Source organism: Chiloscyllium plagiosum, chromosome 2 (assembly GCF_004010195.1).
Source record: "Chiloscyllium plagiosum isolate BGI_BamShark_2017 chromosome 2, ASM401019v2, whole genome shotgun sequence".
In the NCBI taxonomy this organism is placed as follows: Eukaryota; Metazoa; Chordata; class Chondrichthyes; order Orectolobiformes; family Hemiscylliidae; genus Chiloscyllium; species Chiloscyllium plagiosum.
Genome location: NC_057711.1, coordinates 30,068,196 through 30,091,850, shown reverse-complemented (window position 1 = coordinate 30,091,850; position 23,655 = coordinate 30,068,196). Strand labels below are relative to the sequence as shown.

Below are 23,655 nucleotides of genomic sequence, written 5' to 3'. Positions count from 1 at the left end.
TGCACTTCAATATTACTATTTTGAGAGCATTTACAATAACCAATGACCAATCTTCATTCTAAGGAAGCATGGGTCAGTGGACTGACAGCTGATTTCTGGTGATCTTACAGGTTATACTGCTTTTAATGGAGTCGATTTTGAAGGTACTTTCCACGTAAACACCATGACAGATGACGACTATGCTGGCTTTATATTTGGATACCAGGATAGTTCTAGCTTCTATGTGGTCATGTGGAAACAGACGGAGCAGACCTATTGGCAAGCAACCCCATTCCGTGCTGTGGCCGAGCCTGGTATCCAGCTCAAGGTACACTGAGCCCCAAGGTCAAGGTTTTGATTTTTCCAGGGACAGTTGTGTAGTATGGAAGCAGTTTTAGTAGGATTCTAAATTTAATAAACTGGAATAGTGCATCCTGATGAGTATGCCAGCAAGTATGATATGTGGCAATTTGTGAAATTGGGTAACAATATATTTGGAGACAGTGAGGTCTGCAGATGCTGGAGATCAGAGTTGAGAGTGTGTTGCTTGAGAGTGTGCCCTAATGCTACAATCCTGGATGTTGGGACACTTTACATTATAGTATGGGTACAAATTACTGTATTAGTTATGCACAGGCTTTGGCTGGAAACTTCCTTGAAACTACTCCCACTCCACCACTGCAACTACAGTCACATTAATGGGGGTTCTTCTGAACATCTGATTAAGTTACATCAACCAAGCACCCACGTGGAACTTCCAAGCTTTTATTACATTGTCTCTTCATAATATGTTTGCTCACTTTTTTTGGCTTCAATGACAGGGACAGAGAGGGGAAACAAGAGATTGAGACAAAGATTGGGGGAGCTACAGATGGTGAGGAGGATTGCCAGAGGATAAAGCAGAACATAGATAGATTGGAGAAATGGTGGATGAAATTTAATCCAAGCAAATGCGAGGTGATGCGTTTTGGTAGGTCTAAAGCAGGAGGGAAGTATGCAGTAAAGGGCATGTTGTGGAGAAAAATCACCAGCCTAGGAGTCAGAGTTGGGGTTCACTGACAGAGTTTATTGCACAAGGAAATACTGGAGCTCTGGGGAAGAGAAAAGACACTAACAGCTGCAAGTCCTCTCTCAACCCAGAGCACATGTCAAGACACTTTTATACATTTTGCAATATAATTGGTCAGTGATGAGGTTATTGTCTTTGTAACATGGTTTGTTTATTGTAAACATTGCAGAATCTTTGATAGTTTCGGTGCAGTCATTGTCAGTTCCAGCGCAGCCTTTGTTAATTTCAGCGCAGTTGTTGTCGGTTTCAGCGCAGACATTGTCAATTTCAGCGTCTGCACAGAAGTCCATTATTGTAGTAATGGGTGCTAATCACTCTTCCTGAGAAGGATGATTACTGCAGCCCTGGCTTTAAGCATTTTGTATTGAGTCTGTTAGCATTTCTATCAAAGGTGTTGGCTGGACCCAGACACTTTGGCGAGGAGTATACGCTACTCATGTGTATTATCTCCCCCTCCCACCTTAAACTAATCAACTAGGTTGTGAGTGCATTATGCTGGCATTCTGGTGGCCCCAGGCAGTATCTGTGTTTGCTCTGCTGTCTGTCTCCATATTGTGGTCTGGCAGCCATCTTGTGTGGCAAGTGGCCAACTTATGGCTCAGCGGCCATCTTGTGTGTCATGTGCCTCATTTCACCCTGCTCTGTGCCATCTCCCACTTCAGGCAGAACCCTTAGAAGCATTAACATAGAGGGATATAGACATATAGGTCCACAGTTCCCTGAAAGTGGCAACAAAAGTGTGATAAGATGGTCAAGAAGGTATATGACATGTTTGTCTTTATTGATCAGAGCATAGAGTATAAAAAATGCAGCATGACTTGCCAATTGTATAAAACTTTAGTCATGCCACATTTGGAATTTGCATACAGTTCTTTTTACTACATTACCAGAAATACATGAAGGCTTTGGATATTGGAACAGAAAAGGTTTGCTAGGATGTTGTCTGGTTTGGAGGGTATTAGTTATGTGGAGAGATTAGACAAACTCAGTTTGGGTTCACATGAACGTTGAAGGTTGAGGGACTAATAAAATATTGAATGGCCTGGACAGAGTGGATGTTAGGAAAATGTTTCCATTGGCAGGACAGACCAGGATGCAAGGGCACAGCCTTAGACTAAAGGGAAGACTCTTAGAATGGAGATAAGAGGAAACCTCTTTAGACAGAGAGTGGTGAATCTGTGGAATTCATTGCCACAGAAGATTGTGGAGGCGAGATCACGGAGTATATTTAAAACAGAGATAGATAAGTTCTTGATTGCCAAGGGAATCAAAGATTATGGGGAGAAAGTGGGAAAATGGGGTTGAAAAACCTATCAACTATGATTGAATGGCAGAGCAGACTTAATTTCTGCTGCTATGGTCTTATGGATGACCTGACAGAAGTTTACAGGATTATAAGAGGCATGGATAGAATGGGTAGTTAGAGCATTTTTCCCAGGCTCAAAATGTCAATTACTAGGGAAATAGGTTCAAGATAAAATTGAGAAAGATTAAAGGAGATGTGAGAGACAAGTTGTTTTTAACACAGCAGGTGGTAAGTGCCTGAGTGGTAGAAGCAGACACAATAGCATTATTTAAGAAGCATCTTGACAGATATATGAATAGGCAGCGCAGAGAGGGATACAGACCATATGGAGGCAAAATCATGTATCAGCGCAGGTTTGTGGGCCGAAGGGCCTGTTCCTGTACTGTACCTTCTTTGTACTTTGAGATTTTGAGGAGAGACACCAGGTAATCTCGCAGGACAAAAAGGAAGGCGGTGATCAGCAGAATGAAGTTTAGGGTTTTGTTGAGTTACTGCTTGTGTGGGGAGGGTGGCCTTCCCATCCTTCCTAGCTCAGAAGGAGTGCTGCAGAAGGCACTGACATTAAGACAGTTGCTGTCACTTTCCATTCACTGCCAGGTTTCCCAAGCACTGGGAAATCAATGCAACATTGATACAAATTTAAATTGGGCTCTCACATAACACTGGCTGAGCTTGATTTACATAAATTCATGAGGTTCCTTGTCTCTTGAAGTTGGGACACTTTCACCAAACAAAATCCACCACCATAAAGCAGCAATCAAAACAGTCACAGTGAGCTGATTCCACATTCCTCTGCATCCCAAACCCGTTCTCATTCACTAGGAGTAGATTAACATCAAGTCTACTATTTCTTCCTATAACTCTGCTTAAAATATATTTGTCACATTGTTTTAACTTTGAGCTGCTAACTAAATTTGCTGCAACTCCACTCATCTTGCAGTTGTTGTGAAGCCTCTAAAGACACTTGAAGCAAGACAGCTATGAAGTGAATCAAGCAGCAGTTTATTGATTCAATAATGGATAGGTCTCTTGTGTACAATGGTAGTGTCTCTACCTCTGAGCCAGAACCCTAGGTTCATGTCCTCCCTGCTCTAGACATGTGTAGGAAAATCTTTGAAGAGGTTGATTAGAAAATACCATATTTGATCAATAATGGCTATATAAGTGCAGACACTTCTGCTATGCCTGTTTCTTCAACGCAAATTGGCTTTAACTCAAATAAGAATTTAGATCATTACTTTCCTTACCTATATTGGTTATAATGCGATTCTAGTCCCATTAGTTTACATAGTGCGGCTATTGTGCGATCGCACAAGAACAGGACTATTGTGTAATATCAAAACCGACTGTATACAGACAGGGGAGAATGCCTTCAGCTTGCTCCAAGAGGTATCTGGATAACTCAATGACTCTCTGGGACTTGTCTACACAAGAAATTGGAGAAGGAGTAGGCCATCTGGCCTATCGAGCCTACTCCACCATTCAGTAAGATCATAGCTGATCTTTCCATGGACTCAGTTCCACTTAGCAGCCTATTCTAACCTTTCTAAGCTAAAAGCTTTTGCCTCCACATGGTCCATTGTCCTCAATGCCTTGCATGTTCATAAATCTGTCAAGATACTTCTTAAACATGGATATTGTATCTGCTTCTACCACCTCAGGCATTTACCACCCTCTGTGTTAAAAAAAACCTGTCTCTCACATCTCCTTTAAACTTTCCCAATTATACCTTAAACCTAGGTCCCTTAGTAATTGACATTTCTACCCTGGGAAAAAGACTCCAACTATCCATGGTGTGGGGGTAATGTATGAGCATGGATAGAAGATTGGTTAATTAATACAAGTCAGACACTTGGGATAAAATGTGTATTTTCAGGAGAGCAATCTGTAACTGTTGAAGTGTCACGGGGGTCAGTCCTTGAGCTAGAATTATTTACAATATATATTCATGACTAGGATTATGGAAGTGAATGTACTACTGCTAAGTTTGTGTATGACTTAAAAATAAGTGAGAAGCCAAGTCATGATGATGACAGTCTACAGACAGGTTAGGAGAATGTGCAAAAACTTAGCAGATGAAATATAATGTGGAAAAATGTGAGATTATGCACTTTGGCAGGAAAAGTAGAGGAGCTGACTGTTATTTAAATTAAGTGCAGAATGTTACAGCACCAAGGAATTTGCAGATCCTCGAGCATTAATCATAAAAAGTCAGGTGTTAGGGAAGGCACATGTAACATTGGCCTTTGAAATAAAGGAACAGGGTATAAAAATAGGGGAGTTTAGCTAAAACTATACTATTTTGGCCCACTTTGAGTTGGTGAACAATTTGGTTCCCTTTTCTATGGCAAGATATACAGGCATTAGAGGAAGGCCAGAGAAGGAATGTACTTAAATAAAAACTAAAAGAACTATCGATGCTGAAAATTGGAAACAAAAACATAAATGCTAGAAAAGCTCAGCAGATTTGGCGGAAGCTGTGGAGAGAAATCACAGTTAACATTTTGGACCAGTGACCCGAGGTTAGTTCTGAGGAAGGGTCACTGGAGCCGAAATATTAAGTCTGATTTCTGTCCACAGATGCTGCCAGACTGCTGAGCTTTTTCAGCTTCTTCTGTTCTTGTGAAGGAAATGAACTTGTTTTTTTGACATTTTATCTTTTTAATTGATTATTGAGATTGATACCACTTGTAAACATTTTAATTTCCTGTCATAATTGGTCTTATAGGCAGTCAAGTCAAACACTGGACCTGGTGAGCATCTACGAAATGCACTCTGGCACACAGGAGACACCACAGACCAGGTCCGACTACTATGGAAAGACCCCAGAGATGTGGGTTGGGAAGATAAGGTTTCTTACCGCTGGTTTTTGCAACATAGACCGCAGGTTGGATATATCAGGTAGAGTGGAAATCTTACCTTAACAAAAATAGAAATTGCTGGAAAAACTCAGCAAATCTGGCAGCATCATGGAGAGAAATCACAGTTAACGTCTTGGGTCCAGTGACCCTTCCTCTGAAGTGTCCTTAGATCACTGTTAACTCTGCTATTTATGAATGTCATCTAACAGTCCTTTTCTTTCTATTGTGTGACACATTTTAATAAAACTAGACCTATTAACCATTTTCACATGCACGCTCAGAGTGAAACCATTTACAATATACTGCACTTACCAAAAACAAATCAATTCACAAGACAGCTATGCATGAGGAAGACAATTCATTATTACACAAGATAATACAGGACAGTGGACCCTAATTAATTTCATGAGTTGACCAGTATACTAAGAAGAATTTGCTGATGTCAATCCCAAATTATTCAATTAGCTTGAGGGACTAAATGACCTCTTTCTGTTCCTATGTTCCACTATCTCCATAAGAACAATCGCACTCTGTGTGCCAGATATTTCTTCTTCCTATTTGTATATTATTTTATGCCTGTCTGAATCAAATTTTATCAGCAATGTTTTGCACGGTTGTGTACACAGGACACAAGTAAGAAGTAATTATTGTAAATATTACAAAATTATTTGAAATAACCAAAATGAGGAAATAAGTAAAGTTCAAATACAAGCTTGCTTAGAGTTACATCTACTCATTGTAATTGTTACATAAGTAGTAAAGGCAAAATACTGCAAATGCTGGAAATCTGAAGCAAATACTGGAGAAACTCAGCAGGTCAATCATCATTTGTGGAGAGAGAAAAACAGAGTTAATGTTTACTTATCTATTATGGTTCGTCTTGAGAATAGTCAGGACTATAATTGCTACAACAGGTGAGGAGGTGTGAATCAGGCCCCCTCTTTTTGACCTCTTTAGTTGGCTGCAATGAATGTTTTTAAATTCTTTTCAAGTACAAGAATATATATCTCACTAACAAAAATGTAGTTGCCGAATGTCTATTGTGTCAGTAAGAAGCTAATTACAAAGTTCTTTTGCGGTGTTAAACCCGCAAAATGCCAAGTTAAAGATAAATAAAAGATTAAAAGAAAATGAGAGCATACCATTTAAAGTTCTTGGGGTGTCCTTATGGCAGAATGGTTTTAATCTGAGACCATGGTTGTTTAATTCACACTGAGTCATTCACAATAGCAATTAAACACAAAGAACTACAACTGCTGGAAATCTGAAACAAAAACGGAAAGTGCTAGAGAAACACACCAGCTCTGACAGCATCTGTAAGAGAGAAAACAGAGTTAATGTGTTGAATCCAAACAGTCTTCATCAGAACTCAGCTCAGTTGAGTAAAACAGACAGCAGGACAAATCCAATCTGGAAATTTACTGCCCTATCAATCTACCCACAAATTAGCAGCAAAGTGTGTGGTTGATGGTCTTATCAAGCAACACTTATTCAACAATAACTGCTCACTCACTCAATAGCCCACTCAGTTTGAGTTCTGCCAGGACCACTTCACTCCTGACCTCTTTATAGTTTTGGTCCAAATGACAGAGCTGATCTTGAGAGAGGAAGTGAGAGGAGAAAGCACTTGACCAAGTGTGATGTCACTCAAAATCCAGGACAAATCAGTCTGCTTGAATGGCTTGAAATCTAATACCTAACACTCTATCTACCACTGATGCACAGTGGCAGCAGTGCGTACCATCTACAAGATATTCTAAAAACACTCAAAGGCTCTTTTGACAGCATCTTTAAACTTTACCATCCAAAACAATCAAGGGTAGTAGATACATGGGAGCTCCACCACCTGCAAGTTCTCCTCCAAGCAATCCACCATCCTGACTTGGAGATATATCACTGCTCCTCCAGTGTCACGGGGTCAGAATCCTGGAACTCCCTCACTAACAGCAATACTGAAGATAGCAATGAAGTCCGTGAATTTCTCAAGGACAGTGTTAGAGTTGGGCCCTTGCAGGAGATGCCCATGTGAACATATTTTTAAAAATCATGCATCAGTACAAGAACTCTGCTGATACTGTCAGAGTACAGACCATCATTTTGGTGCATCATTTCTAATTGGCATTCATATGTGATGGAGAGAGTGAGGATTGCAGATGCTGGAGATCAGAGTCAAAAAGCGTGGCGCTGGAAAAGCACAGCAGGTCAGGCAGCATCTGAGGAGCAGGAGATTTGACATTTCAGGGATATGCCCTTCATCGGGAATGAAGAGCTTATGCCCGAAACGTCGACTGTCCTGCTCCTCAGATGCTGCCTGACCTGCTGTGCTTTTCCAGCGCCACACTTTTTGACTCTGATTCACACGTAATGGTCAGCTTTTTTGGAGGTGAAATGTTAATCCTCCTTCCTGTTGGATCTTCATGATATGCTCCACCTCTTCATCTAAGCTTTGGGTCATCCCTCCTGTACTTCTCTCTGTGAATGTCTTATTAGGATATATTTCTATATTGACAGAACTAATGCAAACTAAACGTAAAAGGTTAAATTGTTATTCATAACAGCTGGTGTGCTTTTCACAGAGCAAGGTTTTATGAAGGTTCTGATCTGGTGGCTGACTCAGGAGTTACAATAGATACCACGATGCGAGGTGGAAGACTGGGAGTCTTCTGTTTTTCCCAGGAGAACATCATCTGGTCCAACCTCAAATACCGCTGCAATGGTAAGGAACTGTTGTCCATCACCATTTGTGTGAAAGAGACGTCAGCATAGCTAATTAACAATATGCACATTCTGAATCTGAAAGTACACAACAGGCTAAGCAACATCTGAAAAGATGAAAGACAGCTTGAGAAAATCCTTGATGAAAACTAGAAGAAAAACACTTTGTTGAACTTCTCAAAGCTAAGAGCTCTTTTACGTGTCTTGAGTCAGGAATACTAACTTCTTTCACACTATATAACAGAGAGGTTTCTGTGCATCAGGGTCATGTGTATATTTTTAGTTCATCTTGTGTTCCTCCTGGACAGATAAAATTAGTAGATGATGTCCTCAGCCCAAGTTCCTGCTCCCGACATTACCTTCCTACATGAAGCACCTCAATCTTAGTGGAACTGCAACCAGCAGAAACCTAGAAGGCTAGTTTGCTGTGGTAACTGGACATGGCAGAGATTGGGATCCAGCCACAGTAAAACGTGTTGAAGTTTTTAGTTTGGTGCACCCAGTTCCTTAGTGATGTGACTTGGCTTGGGATGCTGTTTGCTCACTCAGCATCCTAGAGGTGGGCACCTACAACAAATGTTAGGGTCACTTGTCCAATGACTCCATAAGTTTGAACAAGATCAGAGTTGCATATATGGAACAAACTGCCAGAGGAAGTGGTAGAGGTGGGACAGTTACAACATTTAAAAGACATTTGTTCAAGGTACATGAATAGGAAAGAGGGATATTGGCCAAGCACAAGCAAATTTGACTGGTTCAGTTTAGGAAACATTGTCGGTATGGATGAAGGGCAGAAGGGCCTGTTTCCATGTTGTGTGACTCTATGATTCTAAGGTCAGGCCTACAAATCATCAGTGAGCAGAAGATCTCTTCCGCTGTTGATGAAAGGGGCCTGCGCATTTTCTTGGGAGTCTGTGTATCCTGATCTCTCCAAGGTAACACCATGTTCCTGTGGATTAACTGTTTTAGCACCTATTAAAATATATGAGGCAACAGTAAAAGAGAAAGTTACAATTGTAAAAGGCACCTTCACATCCTCAGCCCTGGAATTACATTGTTAGTGTTGTTATTATTGTTTTGTAGATCTGTACAGTAACTGTTGTACACACAGTTACTTTCTCATCAAAAAGAATAGATCTTATTCAACCTATTCACAGATGTTATGCCACACCTCTAGCACAGGTGGGACCTAAACCCATGTCTCTTGGCTCAGAGGTGCAGACACTACCACAGCATAATAGTGACCATCACCCCCAACCCCACAAAAGGAATAAGATCAATTCATGATTTGTTAGCTTGCTTTTTGATGGGATTGGTCGAGCAGTAAGTATTGGTCAGGGCATTCAGAAAATTGTTTAATTGACTCAGCTGAGTGTATTTGGATTTATGTAGATACACTCGAATTCAGTTAGAAGTCAGTTGGTTTATTTGTACTGCTCTTGGATATCTCTGTCCTTTAGAAGTAAATTAAGTCTAGAAAGGACCATTGTGAGCATGGGAATTGAAATCACTATAAAAGGTAGCTCAGCATCACCTTTTCAAGGCCAACTAGGACTGGGTGTTAGTGGTAGTTTCTTGAGTGAAATCCATCTCTCAAGGATAAATAATAAAAATAATTAAATTCCTGGTTCCAAACACTCTGCTAAAAGAACAAGCAATCCAGAATAAAATTGCCATAGAGCAATTCTGATTTTGTCTAAAGTGTCTCCATGTTGGTGCCAAAGCCAACATCATCGTGAATTAAAGACGGTGTCAGTATGTTCATAATATACACAGATCAGGATACTTGGCAGCAGATTTTGCCTCTGAGAACACTAGTAACATTGATCATTTTTGTAACAAATATAAAAGGTTGCCCTTTCAGATTTTAGTAGAGTAGAACATCTAATTTAATTAATTAATGTGGTTATTTACATCAATTTGGTTTTCATATTCATTATCCACTCGTGGTAAACTCTCACAGCATACACAAATGTCAGAATAATCAGTTCATCAAATGGTTCAAGCTTCTGACATCTCTATCAACACCAAAGCCATTGGAACATCAAATGCCTAATCCCCGATTCTGAAGAGATCCAATGTATCCCGTGTAAATTTGATTTTGTGAACCTTTGCCTAACAATCAGTAACTTCTTTTTCAGATACAGTTCCTGAGGATTTCCAGGAGTTTCGGGCGCAGCAATTGTAGCTAGTTCTCAAAACAATTCTGACAGAGAAATCAAGTGGAGCTGGTCCTGAATATCTTTGGGGGGTGCTAAAACAGCTGTGAAAGAAAACAAAGTGGGTTTAACATGTAAACAAAGTTTATGTCACAGAGCTGTCTCTTGCATTTATACTAGAACTTTCAATAAAACATTTTAAAGAAGCCATGTTTAATCACATTGCTCTGATTATGTGTCTTTAGTTGAAAATGAAATCAAAATTTTGTAAAATGTTAATTAGACTAGGTTCCCTACAGTGTGGAAACAGGCCGTTCGGCCCAACCAGTCCACACTGACCCTCCGAAGAGTAACCCGCCCAGACCCATTTCCCTCTGACTAATGCACCTAACACTATGGGCACTTTAGCACGGCCAATTCACCTAACCTGCACATCTTTGGACTGTGGGAGGAGACCAGAGCACCCGGAGGAAACCCACGCAGACACAGGGAGAATGTGCAAACTCCTCTCAGACAGTCATCTGAGGCTGGAATCGAACCTGGGTCCCTAGCGCTGTGAAGTAGCAATGCTAACCACTGAACCGCCCAAATTAAATCAGTTATTAACGACAATCTTTCTTATTGTTATGTTGCTACAAAGGAGATTTTACTCCAGAATATGTTTCACAATATATATAAAATGTCTATTTTCGGTTTTTGATTTGTTCGATTAGATCATTTACTGCCCCCGAAATGACACTGGTCTCTGGTGGCAAAAAAGGAAGCACTACTGTGAATCTGAAGAAAGTTATACGCAACTAATTTGCAGGTTTTATGGGCAGACTTCAAACGTTGGTCTCAGAGTTTTCAAGATAGAGAGAAGAAAGAAATAGCATCAAATCCTGATCCCTAAAATAGCAGCTATGCCTAAGAATCTTATGCAAAGGCTATCCACATTTGAAGTTTTAAAGTATCCCCCCAAAGTTCAGTTCTTGGGAAAGCTGAAGCAAATAGGCCAATCTTTAGGCTGATGTCATGGATTCTTTTTAATGTGGATCTGAGAGTTATAGGAATGCCATACCTTCTGCGTCTGCACTTTCAATTGTTGCCACTGCCCATGATCAGACACCTACTTTATCCCCCACAAGCTTCCACTCAAACTAAAACACCTACCAGAGGGGCAGTGGTGAAGTGTGGCCTCTAAGTATGACCAGGCTATATGCTACTCTCAGAAGCTGGTATCACTGAAAGTGCCTACAGTGCTGTCAAATTAATGTAAAATTACATGGTTCAATTCCTTTAAAATTGGAAATCTGCCATCCTTATAATGTCCTGCCAAAATGTGACAGCAGTTCTATCACAATATGTAAGACTCTTGATTGTCCTCTAATAAGCAAATCAGTTATATCAAAGTGTCAAGACAAATGCCGACCAACTCAGCAAACAGGATTTTTATGTAAGCACCCAACTTGCCAATCATGTCAATGGCCCAAGATGAATTATTTTTAAAATGTTAAAGCAATGCATTGCCCTGTGACAAAGTAAAATTGCAGTGACTATACCAATTGAATTTATGACAGATATAAAATTCTGTTGGATCTCATATGTCATTTACTCACAAGCCCTCATATGAATCATTGAATTGTTTCACCACAGAAGGAAATCATTCAACCAGCAAACATTTAATAATTTATAAGTATAAGTTTCAACACTGCACTCCTGGAATAGCATATTAGCTGTGGGTGTTAGATATGATTATTATTTTTATAAACAATCCAAAATAGAATATTTCAAGTAAAATGGCCAGTGAAGGGTTTTAGTGTGGTTTTGTGTTATTATTGTGGTAGATAGCCTTCAAAAAAAAACTTAAATGAAGAAATGTAATTCAATACACCTTCCATTCTGAATTGAACGTTGAGTTTTAGGTCAATGAAATGAAGTGGAGGTGCCAACCCTGGACTGAGCATCACCATCTTTTGTTCCAGGATGTAGTGAGTTTGGAGGATGGACAGGGCAGTTAATTAGACAGGATGGCAACAGACCCAAACATCATCCCCCCCCTCCCTCCCCACTGCACCCCTTCATCTTCACCAGAATTAATTATAGGTTGGGAAAGCCCATAGTTGCCCTTCCCATCTCGCTGCTAATTGAGGCCTTTGTGTTGGCCCCAACCCAGCACTGCTGGGATTAGCCCAGCTGCAAATGGGCCTTTTACCCATTTTAAATATGTTTTAATATTTTAGTATTTGTTCATTTAATTAACAAACTTTAATTTTAAATAGCACAAGTAAGAATGGTAATAATTATCAAATTCCATGAAAACACATCAGTTGATGTCATGCTCAGGGTTAATTAACAAACTGAACTGCACTTCTCACCTTTGGCAATCGAAGAGGGGCAGATGCAGATAATCACCCTTGCCCTCTCTGCCGGTCTCCTGTCCCTGCAATCCACAAAGTCACTCTGCCCTAGATCACTTACCCCTGGGTCATTCATGACTCTGATGTTAGCCTTCTGCTGTCTGCCCTGCCTTCTCATTGACACTGCTGAGCTCATGAACTGATGGCATTTGATTGGTTGTCATCTCCAGGTGGGTGGGACTTCCATCCCAGAGTTTTAATTTCAGGCAAAGGCCTGCAGGTGGTCTCTCCAATGCCTGATTGGTGTGTACGTCAGTGAGCCTTTGCTGGAACTGGTTATGGTTATGGTTATGGTTATGGTTATGGTTATGGGTGTGGGTTTGGTTTCAGTCTCGCTCTCATTGGCTCCTCTAATGGCTGATCAGCCTCCTGATACTTAAATGAGACTTCTCCAACCCCAAGTGGGAAAGAGAAACAAGAACAAAAGTTGCTGGAAAATCTCAGCAGGCATGGCAGCACCTGTGGAGAGAAATCAAAGTTAATGTTTTGGGTCCAGTGACCCTTCTTCGGAAAGCCATCAACAGACAGTGATTTTGGCCCAATTGACTTGTCGTTAGCCAAATGATGGCATTGCTATCTAACAAGGGATAGCTATCAGTCAACAGGAAGCCCTCCATCACCAAAAGAAAAACTACAGTTTGCCTTTTCAGGTAAGAGAAAGAAAGCATAAAAGTAAAGATGTTATGCTTCAATTATACAGACTGGCGAGACTGTATCTTGAATACTGTGTGCAATTTTAGTTTCCTAATTGAAGGAGAGATGTAAATACACTGGAGATAGATTGGAGGATTTCAGTGAATTGATATCCAGGATAAGTGTGTTGTCTAAAAAGCATAGATTCAACAGGTTGGGCTCATTTCCACTGGAATTTAGAAGAGGGGTGACTTGATTGAAGTTTATAATATCCCGAACAGTCTTGACATGGTGAAAGTAGAAAGAATGTTTCCTGTTATAGGTGAGTTTAGACTTCAGGTGCATTGCTTTAGAAATGGGGATCAATCAGAAAGATAAGAATAAATTATTTTTCTAGAGAGTTATGTAGCTGTAGAACTCTCTGCCCCAGAAAGTAGTGGAGTTAGGGTTATTAAATTTTTTAAATGCAGAAGTAGATTGATTCTTGTTAGGCAGGGAATTAAAGGCTGTTAGGAAATGGGAATATGGAATTTAAAGCATAAACAGATCAGCCATATTCTTATTGAATGGTGGAGCAGGTTCGAAAGGCCAAGTGAGATTATAAAACATAGAAGCAGGAGAAGGAGATTCAGCCCACCGAGTCTTCTCTCCCACTCAGTGAGATCCTCAACTCCACTCTTCTGCCTTTTCGCTTAACTATTGACTCCCTTACTGATTAAAAATCTATCCTTCCAGCCTTTAATATACCTAATGATCCTTTAAGGTAAAGAATTCCACACACTGTCTACCTTCATCTCTGCCTCTAAAGGGCGACCCCTAATTCTGAGATTATGTCCTCTGCTCCTAGATTTTCCCACAAGAACTGGTCTGTTTCTCCCTCTATGGTATTTGTTTGTATGTTAATTGGAATGATAAGGTGAAGATAAGATAAGAAACTGGAATTGTTGTAACAATCTATCAATAATTTTATTGAATAATGACTAGGCTCAAGGCTCCTTATGACCTAGTACTTATACTCTTTTTTTATTATAATCTTAAATCCACATTAGAATGTGAGGTACAACCAGTTTTATGACCACAAATTGAAGCTGTTAGATGGAGAACCATTCCGTTGGGCTGCTTTGTTAATGATAACAGATAAAAAAAGGTGATGTTAAGTATGGGCAAATAAATGATGATCAGCATTGGCTTCTTCAAAGCAAATTGGAGTTGACTAAAGTGATCGAGTTAGAAGAAAAGAGGTCATCTTTCATTCCTGTTTTTATTTTTTGGTAGTTTCAGTTTTCCTCTTGCTTTTTTATTATGTTATTTTCAAACAGCAGCACATATGCTCCAGACACATTTGTTTCTTTTATTGTCTCATCACCATTCTCTTTGCCCCTGAAAGAAAAAAAATCTTTTATCATCCAATCTGTCCAGTTATCCACGCTATCAAAGACTTTTCTTTATGCTTGTCCCATTCAATCATTTGCTCAAAACCTATTATGCCTGTAGTTTCCAAAAAAGTAAGAAATAGGAGCAAGACTCCCCACAAGTTTGCCCCACTGTTCTCTAAGATCATGACTGATCACTCTGACATCTCAACTCCTTTTTTATATTAGGAACATCATAGTCCTCAACCCTTTCTTTAAATAATTCCAGTGATCTAGCCTCCATATCTCTCTGAGGCAGAGAATTCTAGTCATCCACTATTCTCTAAGAGAAGAAATCCCTGTAACTATGTTGCTCAAACTATATTTTGATATTCTCTGACTTGGTGGAACCATCTTCTCAACATCCACCCTGTCTAGGAGTTTAAGAATGGGAAAGTCTTTATATAACTGTACAGGGTGATGGTGAGGCCATATCTGGAGAACTGTTTTGGTCCCCATATTTAAGAAAGTATATACTGACATTGGAGGCTGTTCAAATCTGATTCATTGGGCTGATTCCTGCAATAAAGGAGTTGACTTATCAATAACAGCTACAGAGCTTAGGCCTTTATTTATTAGAGTTTAATAGAATGAGGGATGCTTTATTAAAACATACAAGATTCTGAGGGGGTTTGACAAGGAAGCTTCAGAAAATGTTTCCATTAGAATGGGAGTCTCAAACTAGGGGACATTGTTACAGAATAAGGGGACACCCGGTTAAAACCGAGATGTGAAGGAATTTCTTCTCCCAGAGGGTAGTGAATGTCTGAAACTTTCTACCTCGGAGAGCTGTGGAGGCTAGATCACTTAAAGGGACGTAGATAAATGTTTGAATTATCAGGGAGTTGATGGCTATGAGGAGCTGGCATGAAAGATGAGTTAAGGCCTGCTGCAGATCAGCCATGATCTTCTTGAATGGCAGGTCAGGTTTGAGGGGCTGAGTGGCCTTTCTCTGCTCCTATATTTTAGGCTGTTATGTTCCTGTGACCATCCCACAACTTCACAGTCACCTTAACTAGAATCAGGCTTTTCTTTTCATTCTTTCTTTTAATATTGTAATGCCAAAATTTGAACTATATCTGCATAGATAAGTTCAGTTCTGGATGTAGGTTTGCTCGCTGAGCTGGGAGTTTCTTTTTTAGATGTTTTTGTCGCCCTACTAGATAACATCATCAGTGAGCCTCCAGATGAAGCTTCATTCAGAGGCTCACTGAAGATGTTACTTAGTAGGGTGACGAAACATCTGAAAACGAACCTCCCAGCTCAGCAAGCAAACCTACATTCAGAACCTCAACCTGAGCTACAAATCTTCTCAAAACTAGATAAGTTCAGTATCAAAAATGATTTTACTAAAGGTAGAAGACAGAGGGTGATGGTGGAGGGTTGTTTTGCAGCCTGGAGACCTGTGACCAGCAATGTGCCACAAGGATTGATGCTGGGTCCACGGCTTTTCGTTATTTATTTTAATGATTTGGATGTGCATGTAGGAGGTATAGTTAATAAGTTTGCAGATGACACCAAAATTGGAGGAGTAGTGGACAGCAAAGAAGGTTACTTCAGATTACAACAGGATCTTAATCAGATGGGCCAGTGGGCCGAGGAATGGCAGATGGGGTTTAATTTTGATAAATGTGAGGTGCTACATTTTGGAAAGGCAAATCAGGGCAGGACTTATACACTAATGGTAAGGTCCTGGAGAGTGTTGCTGAACAAAGAGACCTTGGACAGCAGGTTCATAGCTCCTTGAAAATGGAGTCCCAGTTAGACAGGATAGCGAAGAAGACATTTGGTATGCTTTCCTTTATTGGTCAGAGCATTGAGTATAGGAGTTGAGAGGTCATGTTGCATCTGTACAGGATGTTGGTTAGGCCACTGTTGGAATATTGTGTGCAGTTCTGATTTCCCGGCTATAGGAAGGATATTGTGAAACTTGAAAGGGTTCAGAAAAGATTTACAAGGATATTACCGGGTTGGAGAATTTGAGCTATAGGGAGAGGCTGAATAGACTAGGGCTATGTTTCCTGAGGTGTTGAAGGATGACCTTCTAGAGGCTTATAAAACATGTAAGGGCATGAATGGGGTAAATAGACAAGGTCTTTTCCCTGGGGTGGATGAGTCCAAAACTAGAGGGCATATGTATAAGGTGAGAGGGGAAAGATTTAAAAGGGACCTAAGGGGCAACATTTTCACGCAGAGGGTGGTGCGTGTATGTAATGAGCTGGCAGAGGAAACGATGGAGACTGGTACAATTACAACATTTAGAAGGTAATGATGAGTATATGAATAGGAAAGTTTTAGAGGGATATGAGCCGAATGCTGGCAAATGGGACTAGATTAATTTAGGATATCGGGTCGGTAGGTGGGAACGAAGAGGGGGCTGAGAGATAAATAGGAACTTGGGGATGGGGCTGGATGGGGCAAAGTAGTTGGGAAGGCAGGTTGGGGGAATTTGTGATAGGTTGGAGGGGAGGATGAAGCAGGTAAGTGAGAATGAAGATGGACAGGTAGGACAGTTCAAGCGGACAGTGCCAGTTGGAGGGTTGGATCTGGAGTGAGGTGGGAGAGGGGAGATTTGGAAACTACTGAAGTTGACATTGATGCCATGTGGTTGAAGGGTCCCAAGGTGGAAGGTGAGGCGTTCTTCCTCCAGTCGATAAGTGGGTTGGATTTGGCAGTGGAGGACCCCCAGGATTTGCACGTCCTTGGCGGAGTGGGAGAGGGAATTGAAGTATCCGCCCACAGGTTAGTGGGGTTGTTGGGTGTGTGCATCCCAGAGATGTCCCCTGAAATGCTCTACGAGTTGCGTTCTGTCTTCCTGATGTAGAGGAGACCATATCGAGAGCAAGGAGCACAGTAGATGAGGTGGGTGGATGAGCATGAAAATCTTTGCTGAATGTGATAAGGTCCTTTGGGGCCTTGGTGGAGGTGAGGGAGAGGTGTGGCTGCAGGTTTTACATCTTTTGTGGTGGTAAGGGAAGGTGCCAGGTGTGGAGGAGGGGTTGGTGGAGGGGCGTGGACCTAACAAGGGAGTCACTCACGGAATGGTCTCTGTGGAATGCAGATAAGGTTGGGGAGGGAAATATGTCTCTGGTGGTGAGGTTTGACTGTAGATGGAACTGGTGGACGATGATGTGCTGTCTTCGGAGATTAGTGGGTGGAACGTGAGGACCGGGGGGTGCTATCCTTGTTGTGGTTGGATGGGTGTGGTTCAAGGGCAGAGATATGTGAAAGGGAGGAGATGCGCTGGAGGGCATTGTTGATCACGTGGGAGGGAAAATCGCAATGATGCAGAGGAATTGCGAGTAAGGGGATCTCGTTTTTACAGGGGTGGGGTGAGAGGAGGTATAGTCCAGATAGTTTTGGGAGTCCATGGGATTGTAGTGCATGCCTGTCTTGAGTCGGTTGCCAGAAATGGAGATGGAGAGGTCCAGCAAGGGGAGGGCGGTGTCCGAGATGGCCCAGATGAACTTAAGGTTAGGGTGGAAGTTGGTGAACTGTTCCACTTCCTCATGAGAGCACATGGTGGTGTCGACACAATCATCAACATAGCAGAGGAAGGGATGAGGGATAGTGCCGGTGTAACTGCGGAAGGTGGACTGTATCACATATCCTACGAAGAGGCAGGTTTGATTGGCTCTCTTGGCCATTTTGGAGGGCAGTCAAGAGGTAACCTCATTGCTGTAGGTAATGTAGGCCAGGTCAGGTAATGACAGCCGATTTCCTTCCTTAAAGGGAATAAGTGACCTAAGGTTTTTACAACAATTGACGGTGGTTACACAGTCCCCATTACTCTAGACCATTTTTTTAAACTGTAGATTGTGTTGAAATAAAAATTCAGCATCTGCCATGATGAGCTTTAAACCCATGTCCCAGGAACATTAGCCTGACTGGGATTACCAGTCCAGAGACACTACTATTATGTCACCAGCATTGTGTGCAGATATATTTCATTTTTAAATTTATAGCTATTGAAACAAAAAACATCACATGAAACTGTTTCTGGTAAGTAGAGGACTTACTGTAAAATTACTGTAGTTGGAAGCAACTGAGTGGGCAGCAAGTTCTGGGAAATATATATTTTCTGTAATATACCTGAGCATTATAAAGACAAATCAAATCCGATATCTGTATTTACTGGAACAAGATTACATTAATGTAAAGGATTGCCTCCAGATTTTTTAATACTTATGATGTTAGTAAGTAATTTGCCTGAAATGTTGACAAATCCCTTCCAAATTTTGAGGAATTTCCCAGAGGGGAAGCTAATACATGCATTTTTAAAGGCAATCTCCCTTTAAAACAGATCTTCTCAAATTTTATGAGAGATATGTGATAGCCAGCAAAACCAGAGTTAGCTTGGACAGGGTGGAGGTGGTAGGGGGAAGGTAGTTAGGCAGGACAGGAGTCTGCTCTGGGCTGTGACTTACAAAACTAGGATGAGAAAGGGCACTACAAGGCAACTATCAAGAGAAACATTTCTTTTTCCCCAAATTTCATGGTAGGAGACTATGTAGAAACTAAAGGAAATGGCACTGTGTATCTTGGGAGTGTTTTCCAGGGATCATTTCCCCCCCCCCTCCTGAAAATGTCACCTCTGATACCAAGGCCATTTTTCGTAAATAAATCCGAGATAACACTATTCAAATACCTTAGAGCTTCATTACAAATCAATGTCAGTTCTGTACATATTTGTACTTTACATCTTTATTAACCTGAACAAGTTATTGAAGGAAACAACAAAAGAAATTCATGTGTTATTGCATACATAGAGTTTTTAAAAAAAATAATAGGATGTGGATGTTGCTGGCTAGGCCAACAATTATTACTTATTCCTAATAGCCCTTTAGATAAGAGTTCAGTTGTAATAATTGAGCATCAAAATGTATGGTGACTGAGGGGTGGGATTTCTACTTTCTGTTTTGGCACCATGGTGGATGGTGTATTCACTTATCTAAATGACTTAGCACAGGAAACATTAACATTTGTTAATGAGAACAAATTAGAGTGTGTCAAACCGAGTAAAGTGCAAGAACTAACAGATGGAGACTAAACCTCATGGTTTTTAAAAAATTCATTCATCGGATGAGGGTGTCACTGCTAGGCTAGTATTTACTGCCCAGCCCTAATTGCCCACAGGATAGTTCAGAGTCAAGTGTATTTCTTGTCCCATCTCAGCCAGACTAGTAAGGATGGCAGTTTCCTTCCCTAAAGGACATAACTGAACCAGACGGGAAATTCCCCAACAAACAATTTATAGTCATCATTAGGCTCCCAATTCTATTTCTTTTCACTGAATTCAAATTCCACTATCTGTTGTGACAGGATTCAAACCCAGGTCCAGAACGTTACCTGGGTCTCTGGATTAACAGTTGAGTGATACTGCTACTAGGCCACTGCCAACCCTCAATGTAATGAGTGTATGTAGGGAAAGAGTAATGGAAAAGTAATTTCTAAACAATCATTGTACAGAATGTCAGAGAACAAGATTGAAGAGTCAGTCTGTAGAGGTACCAGCGCAGTTAGGAAAATGCAGAATAACATCCAAGATTCTAAGGAAATAATGCTGAATTGTTCCAAGATACTGGTTAGGCTGAAGTTGGATATTGTCCTTATCTGGTTTGGAAGAATGATGAAGACATGGATAGGGTAAAATTAATGTTTCTTAGAAAGACTATAAGATATTGGAGCAGTATTAGGCCATCCAGCCCATTGAGTCTGGCACCACCATTTTGATTATGGCTGATGTGTTTCTCAATGCCATTCTCCTGCCTTCTTCCCATAACCCTTGATCCCTTTACCAGTCAAGAATCTATCTATCTCTATCTTAAATACACTCAATGAATTTGCCTCCACAGCCCTCAATTAGATCAACCATCTCTGGCTGAAGAAATTCCTCCTCATCTCAGTTCTAAAGAGTCATCCCTTCACTCTGAGGCTGTGCCCTCTCCTACGACTGGAAACATTTCCATGTGCACTCTAACCAGGCCTCTCAGTATTGTCAGTTTTAATGAGATTCCCTTCCATCCTTCTAAACACCGAGTACAGATCCAGACTCCTCAACTGCTCCTCATATGACAAGTCGTTCATTCCCAAGATCATTCTTGCAAACCTCCTTTAGCGCCCCTCCAAGGCCAACACATCCTTCCTTAGATAGTGGGCCCAAACCTGTTCACTATATTCCAAATGCACTCTGACCAGAACTGCCTACAGCCTCAGTTGAATATCTCTGCTCTTGTGTTCTCACCCTCTTGAAATGATTGCTAATGTTGCATTTGCCTTCCAAACTGCCAACTGAGCCTGCATATTAACCTTAAGAGAGTCCAGATCTAGGACTCCCAAATCCCTTTGTGCTTCAGATTTCTGAAGTCTTTCCCCATTTAGAGAATAGTCTACACCTCTATACTTCTTACCGAACTGCATGACCTCACACTTTCCCACATAGTATTAAATATGCCACTTCTATGCCCACTCTCCCAGCCTGTCCAAATTGTTCAGCAGCCTTCCCATTTCCTCAACACTACCTTCCCTCCACCCATCTTTGTGTCATCTGCAAACCTAGCAATGATGCCCTCAATTCCTTCATCCAGCTTATTAATGTATAACATGAATATTGTGATCCCAACACAGACCCCTGTGGAACTCCACTAGTCACCAGTTGCCATCCTGATAATGACCCCTTTATCCCTACTCTCTGCCTTCTGCTAGTCAGCCAATCCTATATCTATGCCAATACCTTGCCCCTAACACCATAGGTTTATCCTATTTAGCAGCCTCCTGTGCAGTACCTTGTCAGACACCTTCTGGAAACTGAAATAGATCATGCCCACTGGCTCTCCTTTGTCTAACTTGTTTATTACCTCTTCAAAGAATTCTAACAGACTTGTCAGGCATGATCACATCTTGATGAAGCCATGTTGACTCAACTGTATTTTACCAGGCATTTCCAAGTACTCTGCAATCTTATCCTTAATAATGAACTCTTAAAATCTTATCAACCACTGAAGTTAGGCTAATCGGCCTATCGGGCTGATATTTCCTGTCCTCTGCCAACCTCCCTTCTTAAGCAGGACTGTTACATGAGCCATTTGCCAGTTCTCTGGAACCCTTTCTGAACTCTTGGGTGAGAGTCCATCGAGGTGAAAATGAGGACTGCAGATGCTGGAGATTAGAGTTGAGAGTGTGGTGCTGGGAAAGCACAGCAGGTCAGGCTGCTCCCTGACCAGAGAGTCCATCTAGTCCAGGTGATTTATCCATCTTCAGTCCTCTTAGTTTATCTAGCACCTTCTCCTTAGCGATGGCCACTACACTCACCTCTCCCCCCGACTCTCTTGAAGTTCTGATATGCTGCAGGTGTCTTCCATTGTGAAAACTGATGCAAAGTACCAATTCAGTTCACTTGCCATTTTTCTTGCTCCCCATTTCCACTTCTCCAGCCTCAGTTTCTAGTGGTCCAATGTCCACTCTTGCCTCTCTGTTATCTTTTGTATATCAAAAACACTCTTGCAATCTTCTCTTTTATTACTAGCCTCATATTTCATTCCAATCCCTTGGTTTCCCACTAGTCTTCACCACATTTTATGCCTTTTCTTTTGTTTTAATGTGTCCCTAGCTTTCCTTGTCAGCTATTGTTGCTTCACCCTCCCCTTAATAGATTTCCTTTTCCTTGGGATTTTTGCTGTGCCTCCTGAATTATCCCCAGAAATTCCTGCCATTGCTGTTCCACCATCTTCATGTTAGACTCCCCTTCCAATCAACTCTGGCCAGCTTCTCCCTCTCAAACTACTGGGTGAATTCTATCATATTATGGCCACTGCCCCCTAGGAATTCCTTCAGTTTAAGATCTCTAATCAAGTTTTTCTCATTACACATCACCAAATCCAGAATTGCTGTTTCTTGTGGGCTCTACCACAAGGTATTCCAAAACCCCATTCTGTAGATATTCCACATCTTAATTTTCTTGAGGTCTGCTACCAACCTGATTTCCCAGACCACCTGCATATTGAATTCCCTATGATTAGTGTTATAGTGCCTTTCTTACATGTCTTGATTTTGATTTATTTTCTTCCCCACATCCTGACCACAGCTTGGAGGCCTGTACATAATGTCCATCAGGATCTTTTCTCCTTCTGACTCTATATTGCTTCTTGCTATCAATTTAATTTCATTTCTTACTAATAAGGCAAGCCTGCCAGGATAGATGTGTTGTCCCAGTCGAAATGGTGTTTATTTTTGTTTTTTTTTCGACTGGGACAACACATCTATCCTGGGACAGGCTAAACAAAGACATGCCAGAGAATTCCTAGAGGCCTGGCACTCCAACCACAACGCCATAAACAAAAACATAGATCTAGATGCCATCTATCAACCCCTCAGAAAATGAACAGGAAATGACATCACCACAAACCCCAGGAACCCCATCCAGGACAAACATATAAATAGAAAGCAGGAGACAACAGCTTCGCTTCACTTGGAGGTTGCCACAGATGTTACCTAGCCAGGTATTGAAACATCTGGATATCACACCTACAGCTCAGCGAGCAATCCTACACCCTAAACCTCAACCTGGGCTACAAACCTTCACAAACCTTGCAAAAAAGTAAGGTTAATGCTGCCATGTTTCACACATGAATGGAGGAAAAACAATTTTGAGAGATTGCAAGTGGAACCTGAGAAAACAAAATGGATCTTGTTGGCAAGTTGATGATGGAGAACAACAACAGAACACATTTAAACGGTGCTCAACTCAGTGCAGAAAAAATAATTTCTTAAAAAAGAAACAATCTAAACACAAATGAATCACTACAAATGATTAAAGACATATGGAAAAAGACTGAAGTTAAGAGACAAAGGAAGTGATGTTGGTAACAGCGAGGTATGTGGCACAATTGGGTGACAAGCACAGCAAATACCCTCTCAATGTCAGGAGCGGTTTGCACTATCTGTTATACTTTCCCCAAGTGGTATGGGGAGATGCTCACTAGGCAGCGGCAAGATGCCAATTGATGAAGATTGATGCTTGTTAAACACTTTTTGGTAACAGTTCACAGATAATCAGCTTGCCATTTTGCCAAACAAGTTCGATGTCCAGCAAACTCAACATGGAAACCGGAGTGTGGACCTGG

General features: G+C 41.1%; 1 protein-coding gene across 1 annotated transcript in view; it reads left to right on the top strand.

The window, feature by feature from the left end:
• Positions 1–10,311, top strand: part of LOC122558293 (thrombospondin-4-like) — a 124,684-nt gene extending 114,373 nt beyond the window's left edge. The window contains exons 19-22 of the mRNA XM_043706705.1: positions 111–307; positions 5,083–5,255; positions 7,792–7,931; positions 10,072–10,311. Of these exons, the coding sequence (XP_043562640.1) occupies positions 111–307; positions 5,083–5,255; positions 7,792–7,931; positions 10,072–10,118 (557 nt within the window). The 3' untranslated portion in view covers positions 10,119–10,311. The remainder of the gene's footprint in view (positions 1–110; positions 308–5,082; positions 5,256–7,791; positions 7,932–10,071) is intronic.
• The last annotated feature ends 13,344 nt before the right edge of the window (positions 10,312–23,655 follow it).